The sequence below is a fragment of the Symphalangus syndactylus genome, chromosome 17 (assembly GCF_028878055.3).
Source record: "Symphalangus syndactylus isolate Jambi chromosome 17, NHGRI_mSymSyn1-v2.1_pri, whole genome shotgun sequence".
NCBI classification, from domain to species: Eukaryota; Metazoa; Chordata; class Mammalia; order Primates; family Hylobatidae; genus Symphalangus; species Symphalangus syndactylus.
Window position 1 is genome coordinate 18,068,652 of NC_072439.2, and position 17,116 is coordinate 18,085,767.

Consider the following 17,116-nt stretch of genomic DNA (forward strand, 5'->3'; position numbering starts at 1 on the left):
CACCTGCCGGAGCCAAGTTGACCGCCACTCCACTGAGCGTCTGGACTACATTTCCCAGAAATCCCCTGAATCGCCTGCCGGAGCCAAGCTGACCGCTACTCCGCTGAGCTTCTGGACTACCATTCCCAGAATTGCTTGTATCCTCCTCCTGGAGCCAGTGTGTGCGACTCCACAGAGCATCTGGATTACACTCCTCCGAATGCTGCAGGAAAAATGCTCAAAATCTCATTCTTCAGGGGCAAGCGTTGCCATCCGGGGTGCCCACTGGGAACGAATCCCAAAGCCACGAGCGCCTGCCTGGTGGGGAATGTGAACTGTTATCCTAAGAGTCGTCCTTCTCTCTCCCTGGTTCAGGGCAGAAAATACTGAATAGAGAGGAATTCCTGAAGTCTAAACGCCTCCAATGATAACAGGAGTGTTATTGGAAAGGGAACAAGCGAGAGGACAGAGTCTTCGAGGAGTTAAGTTTTGCTAATCTAATGGTAAGAAATGGTATCTAAATGTAGTTTTAATTTGTATTTGTTCTTTTGTAAATAAAGTGGAACATCCTTGCATATTTTCCGTTGCCATTATTATAGTATTTGTGAATTGGTTAAATAGTTTGCCCACATTTCTATTGAGTGTTTAGTCTTTTTCCCTCCATTAAGTATTATTTACATATTCATATTAACATTGTATCAAATATTGCTCAACCAAAAAGCTTTTCTCCTTTGACTTGTTTTTTGCTATGCAAAACGTTTTTAACGTAGTCGTTTTATTATTTAAAAAACATTTTTGAGGTGTAATTCACAAAACAAAGTTATTTTAAGGCACATAATTCAATGGCAATGGCATCTAGTACAAATACAGTGTTGTTGATATATAGGAGTTAAGAAGCAATCACTTAGGCAGATAGCGTATGGGAGCCCTCGGTAAGGCATTTCTTTTTAATGAAAAGCAGCCCCAAATTATTTCCCTTCCTAAGGAACAGCAGCCTGTAAAATAGAGCTGCCGCAGACATAGATACCAGCAGTTGTGCCAATCATGTTCAAGATGGCGGCTCCATCTTCCCTTCTCTTTGTCAGCCACGTGCACAGTAAGAAGCTGACAAGATGGGCTAATCAACCGGGAAGCCTATTTGCATAAGAAGATTAGAGTGGGGAGACCAGACTTCCCCACGCACTATGTAAATGTCATAACTGATCGAACCAATCTATGACCCCTATGTAAATCAGAAACTGCCTCCTCAAACTGGTCTGTAAAACTCAGCACATTCACTGCCAGCCAACCCTTTTCCGCTCGGAGACCTCTTCCTCTATAGAGGAACCTGTTTCTCTTTCTCTTCTCCCTATTAAACCTCCGCTGCTAAACTCCTCTTGTGTGTCCCTGTCCTAAATTTTCCTGGCGCTTAACGAAGAACCCCGGGTTTAAATCTCAGACAACGTAGCTGCTTCATTGTGAAACCACCACCTCTTGAATTCCAAAACATTTTCATCACCCAAAGAAAACCCCATGCCCACTAAGCAATCACTACTGTTGTCCATAATCCCATTCCTGGGGAAACATTAATCTTTCTCTCTTTTCTATTACCTATTTTGGACAAATCATAAAAATGAATAGAACCTTTTGTTTCTAACTCCCTTTGTTTAGCATAATATTTTTAATGTGATTCACATCATACCACCTATCAGTACTTCATTCCTTTTCATAGATGAGTAGTATTTTATGTTTATACTACAATTTGTTTCTCCATTCATACATTGATGCACATTTGGCTTCTTTTCACCTTTTGGCTGTAGTGAGCAGTGTTGCTACGAATGTTCGTGTACACTTATTTGTTTCATTACCAGCTTTCAGGTTTTTTGTTTTTGTTTTTGTTTTTTTGAGACGGAGTTTCGCCCCCCGCGTTCAAGCGATTCTCCTGCCTCAGCCTCCAGCATAGCTGGGATTACAAGCATGCACCACCACACCCGGCTAATTTTGTATTTTTAGTAGAGACGGGGTCTCTCCATATTGGTCAGGCTGGTCTCAAACTCTCAACCTCAGGTGATTCGCCCGCCTCGGCCTCCCAAAATGCTGGGATTACAAGCATGAGCCACAGCATCCAACCATGTATTCCACTTCTTTCTGCTGCTGAGACACAATAATTTCAGATGACTTCTCTTTATATTCACTCATTCTGAAGATAATATAGCAAGAGTAGGGAGGTGAATATTAGATGCACTTACCTGTGGCTTCAGAGCCTGTACAAACACAATCTCATATATACCACTTCCAAATGGAATACTAATCTGCAAATGTAACTTAAAGAGTTGAAGGGGTCAACACCCAATTCATGATGGAAAGCATAAGTCACATGTTAATTTGGTGGTCTGTGGTCAAGTGTTCTGTCCCTTTTAAGACCCCTAGTGGCCGGGCGTGGTGGCTCACGCCTGTAATCCTAGCACTTTGGGAGGCCAAGGCGGGTGGATCACGAGGTCAGGAGTTTGAGACCAGCCTGGCCAAGATGGTGAAACCCCATCTCTACTAAAAATACAAAAATCAGCTGGGCGCAGTGGTGGGCGCCTGTAATCCTAGCTACTTGGGAGGCTGAGGCAGGAGAATCACTTGAACCCGGGAGGCAGAGGTTGCAGTGAGCCGAGATTGCACCACTGCACTCTAGCTTGGGCCACAGAGCAAGACTCATCTCAAAAAAAAAAACAAAAAAACAAAAAAAACACCCTAGCAAAATGAAAAGCTTCTTCTCCAGAGGAGAGTAAGTATATGCAGAGGATGGCAGAGATTTGCTTCAAAATACTAAGCATCTGAATTTTGATTCTCCAATTAGGGCCAGCCATAGGCTTCAAACGGACATTTCAAACACTTTTGGACCTCCAGGATCATAGGGTTTTAGTGGCAGAGAAGCTTACGTGGAAGCTGAGACATATTACACAAACTTCTCTTGTCTGGGACAAGTCACAAAGTTTTTGGGTCACTCATAAAAGTCAGAGTTGCACAATCGAAACAATAAGTTGCATCCAGTATCAAAAATGGCACACTAAGCATTGTGACATTTTCTTTGATTGTAGGGGGGGTAATAAGCCCTATTTGTTCTATACCTTAGAAAATATATCACTTTAACTTAACACACTTAAGACATTACTATGGTGTATACCTGATGAATTAGCATCTGACAATAGTTTGAATATGTATCCCCTCCAAATCTCATGTTGAAATATGACCTCCAGTGTTAGAGGTGGGGACTATTGGAAGGTGCTTGGTCATGGAGGCAGATCCTTCATGAACACTGGTGTCCCCACCATGGTAATGAGTGAGTTTGCACTCTTAATTCACACAAAGGCTAGTTGTTTAAAAGATCATGGCATAAAAAATATTAAAAATGCATGGAAGTATAAAATGGAAAAATGCGTGCAAATACTCATTGCCAGCAAAGATCAGTAAAAATATTCATTTACACAGTATGTAAACACTCAAAAGAACATAAAAGACACAAAGATATTTATTTGATTAGGTTATGAAGGCTAAAAAAAGCCACATTGTTTTTCTCCTTTTGTTATTGTGTCTATGTCATCGTCTCATTGATTTCATATTATTATAGGAATAAATGCAATTCACACAAATTCCTGTTCTTGAACACTTGTTTTTCCATTTTAAAATGAAGTGACATCATCAATGTGGTCTTCTACTTTTTGGAGTTTTAGTGTCATAGGCATAATTTCCTATCCTATGGTTTTCATATCAAACAGTTGCACCTTATACATTCTGACATGTTCTGCTCTCCAAAAGACATATTTTTACTGCCAGCAATAAAGAGGAGGATTTAAATGTTACTCCTGCCACCAATAATTAATATATTTGATGAAATTACCAAACTCCATTAAGTTTCTCTTCCTGTTTCATAGTGTTGGTGGAAAAATATTGGATAAGAAGGTTGACAAAAGCTGTCCTTCAAATTTAGAATATTTTATACCAGAGAAGTTAAAAAAAAAAAAGAAATTGTACAGCAATTAAAAGGCAACCATACCAAGGCCTGCATAGAAATCAGAAATCATGATCAATCTAGGATTGACTAAGAAAATTTCTCTCAGGCCGGGCGCGGTGGCTCACGCTTGTAATCCCAGCACTTTGGGAGGCTGAGGCGGGCAGATCACGAGGTCAGGAGATCGAGACCACGGTGAAACCTCGTCTCTACTAAAAATACAAAAAATTAGCCGAGCACTGTGGTGGGCGCCTGTAGTCCCAGCTACTCAGAGAGGCTGAGGCAGGAGAATGGCGTGAACCCGGGAGGCGGAGCTCGCAGTGAGCCGAGATTGGCCACTGCACTCCAGCCTGGGCGACAGAGCGAGACTCCGTCTCAAAAAAGAAAAAAGAAAATTTCTGTCAATGTACATCTGGCACTTTAAAAGTGTTACTGTAAATCTTGCCTTAATACTGTTGAAAACACTTAATTGTGAAATATGCAGTGGTCTGTTATTGCAAAATTAACCAAACCTTTTCAGTCTATACTGTGAGAAAAACTACAAAAGATAGTTCAATTTATACTGTATACAAGCAATGAACATTTGATAGAGCCACAAATAATCTGACTTCAGAATACATGATGGGGGGAAGCCAGGAGCCAAGTGCAATAAAATAATATTCAATGAATATGATAAATCTGATCAAGAAAAAAAGGAAAAAATAATAATATGCAAAATATTGCTATGGATTGCAGTACTGAGTTTACTCTGCATTTCAACTCATGTTTCCCAGAATTATTTTTTGCAGGCTTCCCTTTTTGGATACACAAAATTGTATCCAAACCCATACATATGTTTTATCTTTTCACTGATTTAACAAACAAGTACTGAACATATACAAAGTGCTAATCAATGTTAAGGCTGTGACGATTTGGCAGCAAAGAAAGACACATGTAGCTTACATTCTAGTGGACATCAATTTTGGCACGTCCACCATTAGAGTCTGGTAAATTTCATGAACTCTTACTCTAAGGCCTGTCTCCTGAATGATAACTGTAATTATCAAACTTCTGAATGAAGCTTTATTACACCATTTACAAGGATTCTTCATTATGGTGGTCCTGAGACTACTGGGGCATGCTGAGCTATGGCTGAAGCACTGATGTTATCTTAAACAAATGTTTTCCCTCTTCCAAGAATGGGTGAAATTTATCACCAGCATGGATTCAGAGATAAAGTACTCAAAGGGAAGTGCTTACTATGTGCCTCATATTTTAATGTTCCTCTCCTTTCTGAACTTTCAGATGAGATTGCATTCATGAAGACTGAGTGAAGACTTTATTGCACCATCACATCACTAAGGTTTTTCTCCAATATGAACATTCTGATGAAGTTGAAGACTTGAGGCCTGACTAAAGCACATATCGCACTCCCTACACTTCCATGTTTTCTCTCCCATGTGGACCCTCTGATGCTTATCAAGATTCAAGCACCTGTTGTAGCCCTTCCCACAGTCCTCACATTTGTATGGCTTTTCTAGACTGTGAACTTTTTCTTGCACTTTAGAGAATGAATTCTGTACAATGTTCTTCCCATGCTCCTCACATTTGAGAGGTGTTTCTCTGCTGTGGCGTCTCTGATGGGTCAGACGAGTTGAGGACCAGCTGAAGCCCTTCCCACACTCATCACATTTGTATGGCTTTTCTCCAGTGTGCACTCTTTGATGAGAATGAAGCTGTGAATTCTGGGTAAATCTTTTCCCACACTCTTCACATTTGAATGGTTTTTCTCCACTGTGCAGTCTCTGATGTTTCAAAAGACACGAGGCCCAGCCAAAACTCTTCCCACATTCTTTACAATTGTACGGTCTCTCTCCTGTGTGGACCTTCTGGTGCATATCAAGATTAAACTTACTATTGTAGCCCTTTCCACACTTCGCACATTTGTATGGCTTTTCTCCAGTGTGGACTCTCTGATGGGAATGAAGATGTGAATTTTGAGTAAACCTCTTCCCACACTCTTCACATTGGAATGGTTTTTCTCCACTGTGGAGTCTCTCATGTTTCAAAAGACACGGGGCCCGACTAAAGCTCTTCCCACATTCCTTACAATTGTACAGTTTCTCTCCTGTATGGACGCGCTGGTGAAAGTCAAGATCCAACCTCCTTTTGTAGCCTTTCCCACACTCCACACATTTGTATGGTTTTTCCCCACTATGGGATCTCTGGTGGGAATAGCATTGTGAATTTGTGTAAAATCCTTTCCCACATTCTTCACATTTGAATGGTTTTTCTCCACTGTGGACTCGCTGATGTTTTAAAAGACACGAGGCCCATCTGAAGCTCTTCCCACACTCTTTACAATTATATGGCTTCTCTCCCGTGTGGACCATATGATGCGTATAAAGATCTCGCCTACAAATAAAGCCTTTTCCACACTCCTCACATTTGTATGGTTTCTCTCCTGTGTGGATCATGCGATGACTATTGAGTGCTGATCTCTGACGAAAGCTCTTACCACATGTATCACATCGGAATGGTTTCTCTCCTGTGTGAACCATGGAATGCCTATTAAGTCTTGATCTACCACAGAAGCTCTTACCACATATATCACATTTGAATGGCTTCTCCCCAGTATGGATTCTCTGATGTTCTTGAAGCTGGGAATCGTGAATGAAGGCCTTCCCACATTCCTCACAATTATAAGGTTTCTCTCCCGTGTGTAATTTGCAATGAACATTAAGTGCTGATCTACGACTGAAGCCTTTCCCACATTCCACACATTTGAATAGTTTCTCTCCAGTGTGGACTCTGTGATGAGTCTGCAGATGTGAGCTCTGACTGAATTCCTTACCACACACATCACACTTATAGCATTTCTCTCCCATGTGGACTCTCTGATGAATACGAAGGGCTGAGATGTAACAAAAGCTTTTTCCACACTCATCACATGTATGAGACTTCTCTCCTGAGTGTAATTGTTGATGAAAATCAAAGAGGGAGACATCACTGAAGGACTGTTTATATCCATTGCCCTGGGAAGATTTCTGTCTTGTGTGAATTACAGATAGTCCTTCCCCAGTTTGGCAAGGGAAATCACCTTCTTTGGAGAACTGAGAGCTATTTATCACCAAGTCTTGAGACCTGGTTAAATCGCTTGCAATTTTTTCCCAGATTTGCTGGCAGGACCACTCTTGATGTGTTCCTGCTTCTGAAACAGTCTCCATCTCAGTTTGGATCTTGTCTCCTATCAGAATACAGAATTAAAAGATGAGGACAAGTAAAGCCTTTGTTCGGTGTTATCAAAATTTCACTTAGGCCATGGCATGAAACTCTCATGAGTATAGACAACATTCAGTTTGTATTTTTCAAGTGCACCATAATCTTCGGTTTGGATGAGGCCAATTTCGAACTAAACCAAGTATTATATATAAAATACTTGGTAGAAATAAAAGACTTACGAAAAACAACAGATGTTGACATGGGTGTGGTGAAAAGAAATGCTTATACACTGCTGGTGTGAATGTAAATTAGTACAACCTCTATGAAAAACAGTATAGAGATTCTCTAAAGAACTAAAAGTGGATCTACTATTTGATCCAGCAATCCCACTACTGTCTACCCAAAGGAAAAGAAGTCATTACATCAAAAGGACACCTGCATGCCTATTATTTATTACAGCACAATTCACAATTTCAAAGATAATGGAACCAACCTAAGTGCCCATCAACCAATGAGTGGATAAAGAAAATATGGTATATATTCACCATGGAATACTATTCAGCCATAAAAAATGAAATAATGTCTTTTGCAGCAACTTGGATGGAGCTGGAGGCCGTTATTCTAAGTGAAGTAACTCAGGAATGGAAAACCAAATACCGTGTTTTCACTTATAAGTGGGAGTTAAGCTATGGGTATGCAAAGGCATACAGAGTGATATAATGGACTATGGAGACTCAAAATGGGGAGGGTGGAAGGTAGGGTAAGGGATAAAAAGCTACAAGTTGGGTACAATGTACACTACTCAGGTGATGGGTACACTAAAATCTCAGACTTCACCATTAGACAATTCATCCATGTAACCAAAAACCACTATATATTTTAATAAAATAAAAATAAAAGACTACGGAAATAAAATTTTTAATAAAATAAAAATAAAAGACAATAATAAAATTAATATGATACAAATATTATACCTGCTAGTCTTCCTAGTGAATTTCCTAATCAGTCTAAAATCTTGCATGGTAAATTATGAAACTAATAAATTATGTATATAATAAAATATGCATCAAAACGAACTTTAAAGAAAATATAATCAATACTTGGTACATTTGTGTTTATACTGTGTATGCTTACAAAGTAAAGATATTAACCTTACTCAAAATGAGGTCTGGATGTTTTCCTCAGGATCTGAGAGGTAATGACTAGGAGTTTATGCCTGAGGAGAGTGTCTTTGTTTGCTTGAGAGTAAAACTAGGTCACTGGAAAGTGAAACAATATGATTTGGGGTTGTGGCTGGCCACGCCTTTGGGGGTTGGTGCCCCCATGTCACAAAAAGCAATGTGATTTAAGGTGGGGCTTTAGGTTACATGGAATCAGTGGCCCAGGAGGCTGCCTAGCCACATGGGAATCAATCAACAAATAATGGCTATGTAATGGAGCCTCAAAAATTACTCGTAAAACCAGGGCTCGGTGGGCGCAGTGGCTCACGTCTGTAATCCCAGCACTTTTGGAGGCCTAGGCGGGTGGATCACAAGGTCAGGAGATCAAGACCATCCTGGCTAACATGGTGAAACCCCGTCTCTACTAAAAATACAAAAAAATTAGCCGGGCATGGTGGCAGGTGTCTGTAGTCCCAGCTACTTGGGATGCTGAGGCAGGAGAATGGCATGAACCCGGGAGGCAGAGCTTGCAGTGAGCTGAGATCGCCCCACTGCACTCCAGCCTGGGCGACAGAGCAAGACTCCATCTCAAAAAAAACAAAAACAAAAAAAAACACCAGAACTCAGGTGAGCTTCCCTGATTCTCTGTACTCTATGTCACACCTTAATTCTGGGAATGTAACGCATCCTACTTTTATCGGGAGAATACAATACAAGATCCTCATTTGGTACTTCCCAGAACTGTTTCTTATTTTTCTCTTGGTGAAAGGTAATGTGCATCTCTACCCTGTAAATATCCGTAACTTTTAGTATAAAAGCATTCAGTGAGTTTTGCTTATCTTTCTAGGTAATTACTGAACGTGAAGGTAGTTTTGGGAAATCCCCACACTTGCAGTTGTTGTGAAGTGAGAGCGATCTTCTGTAAACTCTTGCTCTAAACTGTGTAGCCAGTTAAATTCTTCACAATAACATCAAAGGCCTAGGAGTGTTTATATCTACATATTCATAATATTCCTACACAAGAATTTTACATAACATGTATCTTTAATTTTACTTTTCTGTAGATGTGAACAATAATTTGGTTAACTGAAATAGGTAAGAAACAGACAACCTGTTTTGATGGGAATCTGAAAGGTTGGACCTGACAGGAGTATACAAAGGGTGATGCTCCTGATGAGACAATGAAAGGTGGTGAGAACACTTGGGATAAAAAGAATGCCTGAGGGGTCACGCCCTGGTTGGTTCCATGTGGGGATATTAGACTCTCATTTAAAAAAAAAAAAGAGCAGACGCTAGGCACAGTGGCTCACGTCTGTAATCTCAGCACTTTGAGAGGCCAAGGCGGGCAGATCACTTGAGCCCAGGAGTTGGTGACCAGCCTGATTAACATGGTGAAACCCTGTCTCTACTAAAAATGCAAAAATTAGCCAGGTGTGGTGGTGCATGCCTATAATCCCAGCTACGTGGGAGGCTGAGGTATGAGAATCATGTGAACCCAGGAGGCAGAGGTTGCTGTGAGCTGAGATCATGCCAATGCTTTCCAGCATGGGTGACGGAGTGAGACCCTGTCTCAAAAAAACAAAAAGGAAGAAAAAAGAGGGCAGAAAATATATGATATAAATACTCCTTTATACTTATTTCCAAATGGAAGAATATAGACAGAAAGTGAGATGTAAAATAAATTGAAAACCTTCTAATGAGCGTTTAGAAAAAAAGAACTAGAAAAGAAATGATCACATCTTCATGACAAGCAAGAAAGGTATCATTTCATGAAATGCCTACTGAAGTAACCCATAGACATCTACATGCATGAAAAATGTTTGTCCTGGTTATGGTGAAAGATGTGTTTCTTACTATGACTCACACTCATAAAAATGTTGAAAACTTTGGTCAGGATATTACCAAGTCCTAAATTAAGTCAGTCAAATGGAAAGTTAACTTCCAAGGTTGAATCTTGGAAAAACAGTAATAGGTAAATGTGTACCCAATGGTACACACTGGAATATGGATATATTTAACACCCTGTTACTTAAGAGGTTTTGGGGGAGAAGAGAGAGTCTCTTTCAGGATGTTGATATTTTGAGAGGGCAGTTTCCTGATTCCTTCCAAGTTATAAAGTTGAAAATAGAGCACTAGATCTCTAAAAAATAAAGAAAAAATTATGTTGTAAAATCTATATTCTTTTATGTTTTTAACAATTAAATCTGTATACAATGAAGATGCAGAAATATACATATTTTTGAACAAAGATGACCAGAAATATAGGCAATGTTCAGCTGCGTGAATTGTGTTGCTCTCTTCCTCATTCTTCCCCATCCAGGAGAAGGAGAAACCTGGGGTCAGTGACGTGCATGCAGACTTTGGAAAGGCAAATGGGCTGCAGATGGGTAAATCTGTCAAAGGAAAGCTAGCTGGGAAGTTGGTTATTATCTGACACATCACAAAATGGAGAAATTTTTCCCCTTGTAGAAGAGCTGTCTCACTAGTAGATATCAGAATGCTCATTCAAAAATGATTTCTTTCCAGAAATGAATATGCTTCCTATGAAAAGCTCCAGGATAAGTCACATGGAAGGCATATAGCTCAGTATGGTAATAAAAAGAATGCTTAGAAGTTTCCATGGGATGTGGTTCCACTGTAAACACACAATGCAATCAAATAACGGAATCTAAGAATGTTGTAATTAAATACATGGCCATTGGAAGACAAAAAACATGTTCTGCAATATCTCTCTTTCACCGTAGTTTGTGTTTCACTTATTAGCTCTCTCCATAATTCCAGGAGACAGTGAAGTCACCCCATTCATTAGCTCATATATCAGGTTAACAAAAATTTGGAAACCTGCCATGTACCAGGACTATTCTAGGCACTGAAAATACAGCCATGAAGAGTTAAAATTCCTTAGACATTACAGTCCAGCATGTAGAAGTGACAGATAAACAAGTATATGAGACTTGGTACAACAGAGCACAAGAAGAATCAAAATAGAATGGAATTATAAAGAGAGTGGTTTGGGATGGCTTCTCTCATGACTTTAAAACTGAAAAGAAACTTGAATAACTGAAGGAGATGCCAGAAGGTTTTGAGGTGACAGAGTATCCCAGTGACTGAGATGAGAAAGTAAGGGCTGAGACAGAAGCTTCTGTAGAGACAGAATAATGGTTCCTAAAAGATGTCCACATCCAGTCCCCAGGACCTATGATCATGTTGTTATACAGCAGGGGAATAGAGGTTGTAGATGCAATTAAGGTTGCTAGTCAGTTAACCAGAGAACAGAAAGATCATCCTGGATTATCCAGGAGTGATCGAAACAATTACAAGGGACCCAAAAGGTGAAAGAGGAAGGCATAAGAAGAGTGGCAGAGGGAGCGTGACTATGGGGATGCAAGTTGCTGCCTTTGAAGACGGAGGAAGGGAAGCAAGAGCCAAGGAGTGTGGACAGTGCCTAGACACTGATAAACCAAAGTAAAGGCTTCTCTCCAAGAGCATCCAGAAAACATGAAGCCCTACAGACAACTTGATAATTGCCCAGTGAGATGTATCAGACTTCATCCCTACAGAACACAAAAATAATAAATGTTTGTCGCTCAGTCTGCTCAGTCTGTGGTCACTGGGTACCAGCAAAAGGCAACACAGTGTCCTTGGGAGGACAGCGAAACAGCAGGGAGAATAAAGTGGCTGGTAAAGACAAAGCAAGAAGGAGAGGACAGGAGATGTAGTTACAGAGGGGGCAGGGAGGGGATGAGGAGCAGATCACAGGGTCTCTAAAAGTCAATTAAAGAGGTTGTAACTTTAATAAAAATAAGCCAAACAGGCTTTTGAGCTGAGGAATGGCAATCTGACTTACATTTCCTAAGGATCACTTTGGCTGCTATGAGAACAGATGTCAGGATGGGAAGGTGGGCAGCAGGGCCACCAGGTGTAAGATGGTTGTCAATAATCCAAGAAAGAGGTTTGGCCATTTAGGCCAGGGCAATGGATTTGAGCATGGACAGAAGTAAAACAGGTGGAAGAGACATACAGGGGATTCATAGTTGCTTGGTTCTTACCTGAATTCCCTTCCCTTTGGGTTGCTGTCTTCATCATCCAAATCTTTTCTTCCCTTAGGAAGTGGAAAGTATCCCTGTGGAATGCTTGATGTCCTGCAAACAGGCAAACTTACATGCTTAATCCCAACACATTCTAGGTAATATCAAGGTAAAATTTACTAGAAATTTAGGTTCTCACTGCACACTCAAACTTGAACCATAGGTTCAAGTCACTAATTAAGACTTGAAACTTTGTACCCTAGGATACAAAGCCACTTCTGGGGCCTGACTTTCTGTTACAAAGGGTGCCTGTCCTCACCCACTGAGAGCAGGTTCCTGAAGTTCTCCAGCATCACATCTTGGTACAGCTTCCTCTGAGCAAGGTCCAGCAGCCCCAGCTCTTCCTCAGTGAAGACCACAGCCACATCCTTGAAGGTCATTGCCTCCTACAGCATCAAACATATGCAACCTCAACCTCATCACCAAAGATTCCTGGGAGAGGCGTGGCACTGAGCAGACAGAGGAGGGGTGGGAAGTTGTTTTGGATCTTGAGAGACATAGGTCAACTCATAGATTTCCTACTCATTCTGTCTGTATCCTGACAATGACTGATTTTCCTGAGTTCCACCAGAAACGCAATGATGAAAAAGACCTCCTGTATTTTTACTTCGTGCAATCATTGAGTCTCCTTGTAAGTAACCCTCTAGGACTCTAAATGTGGCATCCTGGGCTATACATATATATGTTTTGATAAATCTTGACAATCACCCTCAGCAACATTTAGCAATTCAGTCTTGACTTTGTTTGATAATGCCCATTGTCTTCCTCTCTCAAACTCGAACGCTGGATATTGTTTTTCTTCAACATTTGCCAAACTGACAAGTTCATGATAACACGTGTGAGTAGTTATGTAGTGAGTCCTCTGTACTCTCAAGGCAAAAACTACATATATTAATCGCAACATTGAATGTCATGATCTGCAGCCAGCGTGCCTCAGAGCATGTATATAAGGCTCTGTCCCTTCCCAGTCATGTGACCTTGGACAAGTTGGCCTGAATGTATTACTTTCCTCTCTGTATAATGATTGTCACATGATATAGTTTTTAAATAATTAAACAGTGGAATATACATATGGTACTGGGGAAAAGTGTGTAGCACAGACTGAATACTCAATAAACATTAGCTGTTTTTATTTTTGCCAATTATTGTTATTGATTTTATCTCATGTCTGCATAGTGTTCCATGGAACTGATCTATTGTTATTATTATTATTTTTTTTTTTTTGAAACAGAGTCTGTCACCCAGGCTGGAGTGCAGTGGCGCAATCTCGGCTCACTGCAAGTTCCGCCTCCCAGGTTCACGCCATTCTCCTGCCTCAGCCTCTCCGAGTAGCTGGGACTACAGGCGCCCGCCACCACGCCCGGCTAATTTTTTGTATTTTTAGTAGAGACGGGGTTTCATCGTGGTCTCGATCTCCTGACCTTGTGATCCGCCCGCCTCGGCCTCCCAAAGTGCTGGGATTATAAGCGTGAGCCACCACGCCCGGCCTGAACTAATCTATTGTTATTCTAAATAATGAATATTTAATTTTATATCTTTTCCATGATTACCAATCCAATAAAGAACATCATTTCAGGTAGATCTTACTCTCCTGTTTAAAGTAAGTTTTAAATAACAAAATGTCAGAAAATAAGAATGTTTAAAATTATGATTATGTCATATTTTCTCAATTTTTTTTTTTTTTACCTAACTTCAAAATCTTTCAAGGGGATACATTATTCTGGTTTTTCTTAACATAGCCAAAAGCAGGTTATCAATTTTCCCATTACTTTGGTAATCTGATTAGGAAGAAATTGTTTTTTTCTTTTTTTTCTTTTTGTAGAGATAGAGTCTTGCTGTTTGCCAGGATGGTCTTGAGCTCCTGGTTTCAAACAATCCTCCTTCCTAAGCCTCCTAAAGTGCCAGCATTATAGGTGTGAGTCACAGGCCTGGCCGTGATTTTGTTTTATTATTCTCACTTATTTGATTATAAATGAATACCACCATCTTTTCAAATATTTATTGACATCTGTTTTTCTCCTTCTATGCATTCCTGGTAATGTCCTTTATTCGTATTTCTTTGGATTTTCTTCCCTAGTCTGTGCATAAGATTCTTATTTTGGATTGTATCTTTTTTTAGACATCCAAATGGTGAATATTTTCGCCTTAGACTATTACATTTTCTGGTAACATTGTGTAAGGCATCTTTTCCCATAATGAATTTTAAAATGTTCTATAACGACTGTGGTAATTGCTGTCCTTGGGTGCCTGAAGTGCTGGGAGCCATGGAAGAGGTACCATGATAGGAAGAGAAGACACCACCCCTCCCAAGGTAGGTCCAGGGAGGAGCAATGCCACCTGTGGACATCATCACTCAACAGGACACTCCAGACACCCACACCACAGGGCACAGGCCCCTCAATGGAGAATTCTCTCTTTCTTTTTCTCTCTCTTTCAACTGAGTAAAAAGGTGAAAATGGCTAATATTCTGGACCCTTGGTCTCCTGTCTGAACCTGAGCAGGTTTCTCATATTTCATGTGTTTAAGAGGAAGACAAGAATAGCCTCATTCAGCTGTTCTGAGGAGTAAATGAAGAAACAAACACAAATGACTGGCAAATCTTCTACTATCATGCACAAAAAATTTAGGTTAGGCTGGGCGTGGTGGCTCACGCCTGTAATCCTAGCACTTTGGGAGGCCAAGGCAGGTGGATCACCTGAGGTCGGAAGTTCGAGACCAGCCTGACTAACATGGAGAAACCCCGTCTCTACTAAAAATACAAAATTAGGCGTGGTGATGCATGCCTGTAATCCCAGCTACTCGGGAGGCTGAGGCAGGAGAATCCCTTGAACCCGGGAGGCGGAGGTTGCAGTGAGCCGAGATCGCACCATTGCACTCCAGCCTGGGCAAGAAGAGTGAAACTCTGTCACACACACACACAAAAAAAATAGCTTACATATTACTTTGGTCAAATTCCTTAATGTATAAAGGAATAAAGAAAGGCCAGTAAATAAAAGACACAGAAGGCATGACTCAGGCATGGGGGAAAGAGAATCTAACTCTTCCTGTGTGGAAACTTCCAGCAATCCTTTTGTGAAGCCACAGTTAGACCCTGCCGTGATGTACCACATATGGATACTCTATCTACAAAACAGCCAACGTGGCACACATCAAAAGTAGCCTTTCAAAACCAAGTTCCTGGTGTCTGGGAGTATAAAGTAATTAAAAAGGAACATCGATTAAATGGGAATAGGGTGCAACCATTAAAAATGAACATTATATAATATTAATACAAAGAGTGCAATTTAAATTAGATTAATATCACCAATACAAATACAGTTATGAATGTACATGAGGAAGAGTATCACAGGATTAAAAATAGCTAGTGTGTGAGCAGAGAAGTAGTATAATGAAATAATTATCCATTCCTACAATCTTATCTACTCCATAGAATAAATGATACAAGAAAACCAGAAGTAAAAACAAATGCAAAATCCACTCAAAAGTAACAAAGGAAGTACATGGTACACAGGAGATCCCCAAATGTCTGTTTTTCTCCTTGAGTCTTCCCAAGACAGAGAAAAACTTGTGACAATCTGAGTCTGAGAGGGAATTTTAAGAGTAATAGAAGCAAATCCTACCCACCTTGAACGTGGTCATTTTCCCTCTTACTTCTGGAAACTTGCAGAGTCCTGAGTGATGCAGTTCCTGGGAAAGCAGAATTGTGCCTGCAAAGTGCCAGGAAAGGCAGAAAAAGAGACATGAAAAGGTGGCCAGGGATGCCACCCACCAACAGGGATGTGTATTGTGAATTGGCACATGAATGTTCACAGCAGCATTAATCATAAAAACCCAAAACAGCACAACAAAAATGCCCTCCTGTGGGTAAATGAATAGACAAATCATGGTCTATCCATACAATGGAATCTTATTTGGAAATTTAAAGAAATGAAGTACTGACTCATGCTACAACATACATGAACCTTTGAAACATTATTGTGAAATGAAAGAAGGCAGTTACAAAGGACCACATATTGCAGGATTCCATTTCTATAAAATGTCTGGGTAGGAAAATGCATACAGAGAGAAAACTGATTAGTGATTGCTTCAGATCTGAGTGAGAATGAAGTCTAACCATAAGTAGGCAGGAGGAGATCAATATGAGCATGAAATGATCACCGAATTGTGGTTATGGTTACTCCATTCAGCAAACTGCCTAATTATCACTGGATGTACACCTGATATAAGTAAGTTCTACGATACAATAGGTTGGACAAAATAATTGTTAACGTACACGTCATTTAACTTAACAAGAGTCAATTCTAAGGCCATATCGATAGAATATTTGTAGTTGAACAAAGAATAAATGCAGAAGAAGGTCATTTTACGGCTGAATGCCCACTAATAATGTTATCTAGTCCTAAGAAAATTTATTCTTTTCGATTTTTCTTAAGTAACTTTATAGTGGAGAAATCTGAAAGACAGCATCTCGGCCAAGTGGACAAGGTTGAGATCACCAATGAAGAGACAAGCTGACATCACTTGGACCCTGTTATGTTGCAATGAAAAGGACATTTCAGCACTTCTGTGGTATCCCTACCAACAATGCATAATCTGAACCCACATGTGAATTACATCAGACACAACTCCCAATGAATGCCTTTCTCCAAAATAACTTGCTTATACTCTTCAAAAATATCAAGCATAGAAAGACAAAGGGTGTAGAATCT

General features: G+C 40.2%; 1 protein-coding gene across 1 annotated transcript in view; it reads right to left on the minus strand.

The window, feature by feature from the left end:
• Positions 1–3,460: 3,460 nt before the first annotated feature.
• LOC129466044 (zinc finger protein 224) overlaps positions 3,461–17,116 on the minus strand; it is an 87,008-nt gene continuing 73,352 nt past the window's right edge. Inside the window, exons 4-7 of the mRNA XM_055248922.2 lie at positions 16,032–16,114; positions 12,667–12,793; positions 12,369–12,461; positions 3,461–7,184 (exon numbers count right to left, since the gene is read on the minus strand). Of these exons, the coding sequence (XP_055104897.1) occupies positions 5,296–7,184; positions 12,369–12,461; positions 12,667–12,793; positions 16,032–16,114 (2,192 nt within the window). The 3' untranslated portion in view covers positions 3,461–5,295. The remainder of the gene's footprint in view (positions 7,185–12,368; positions 12,462–12,666; positions 12,794–16,031; positions 16,115–17,116) is intronic.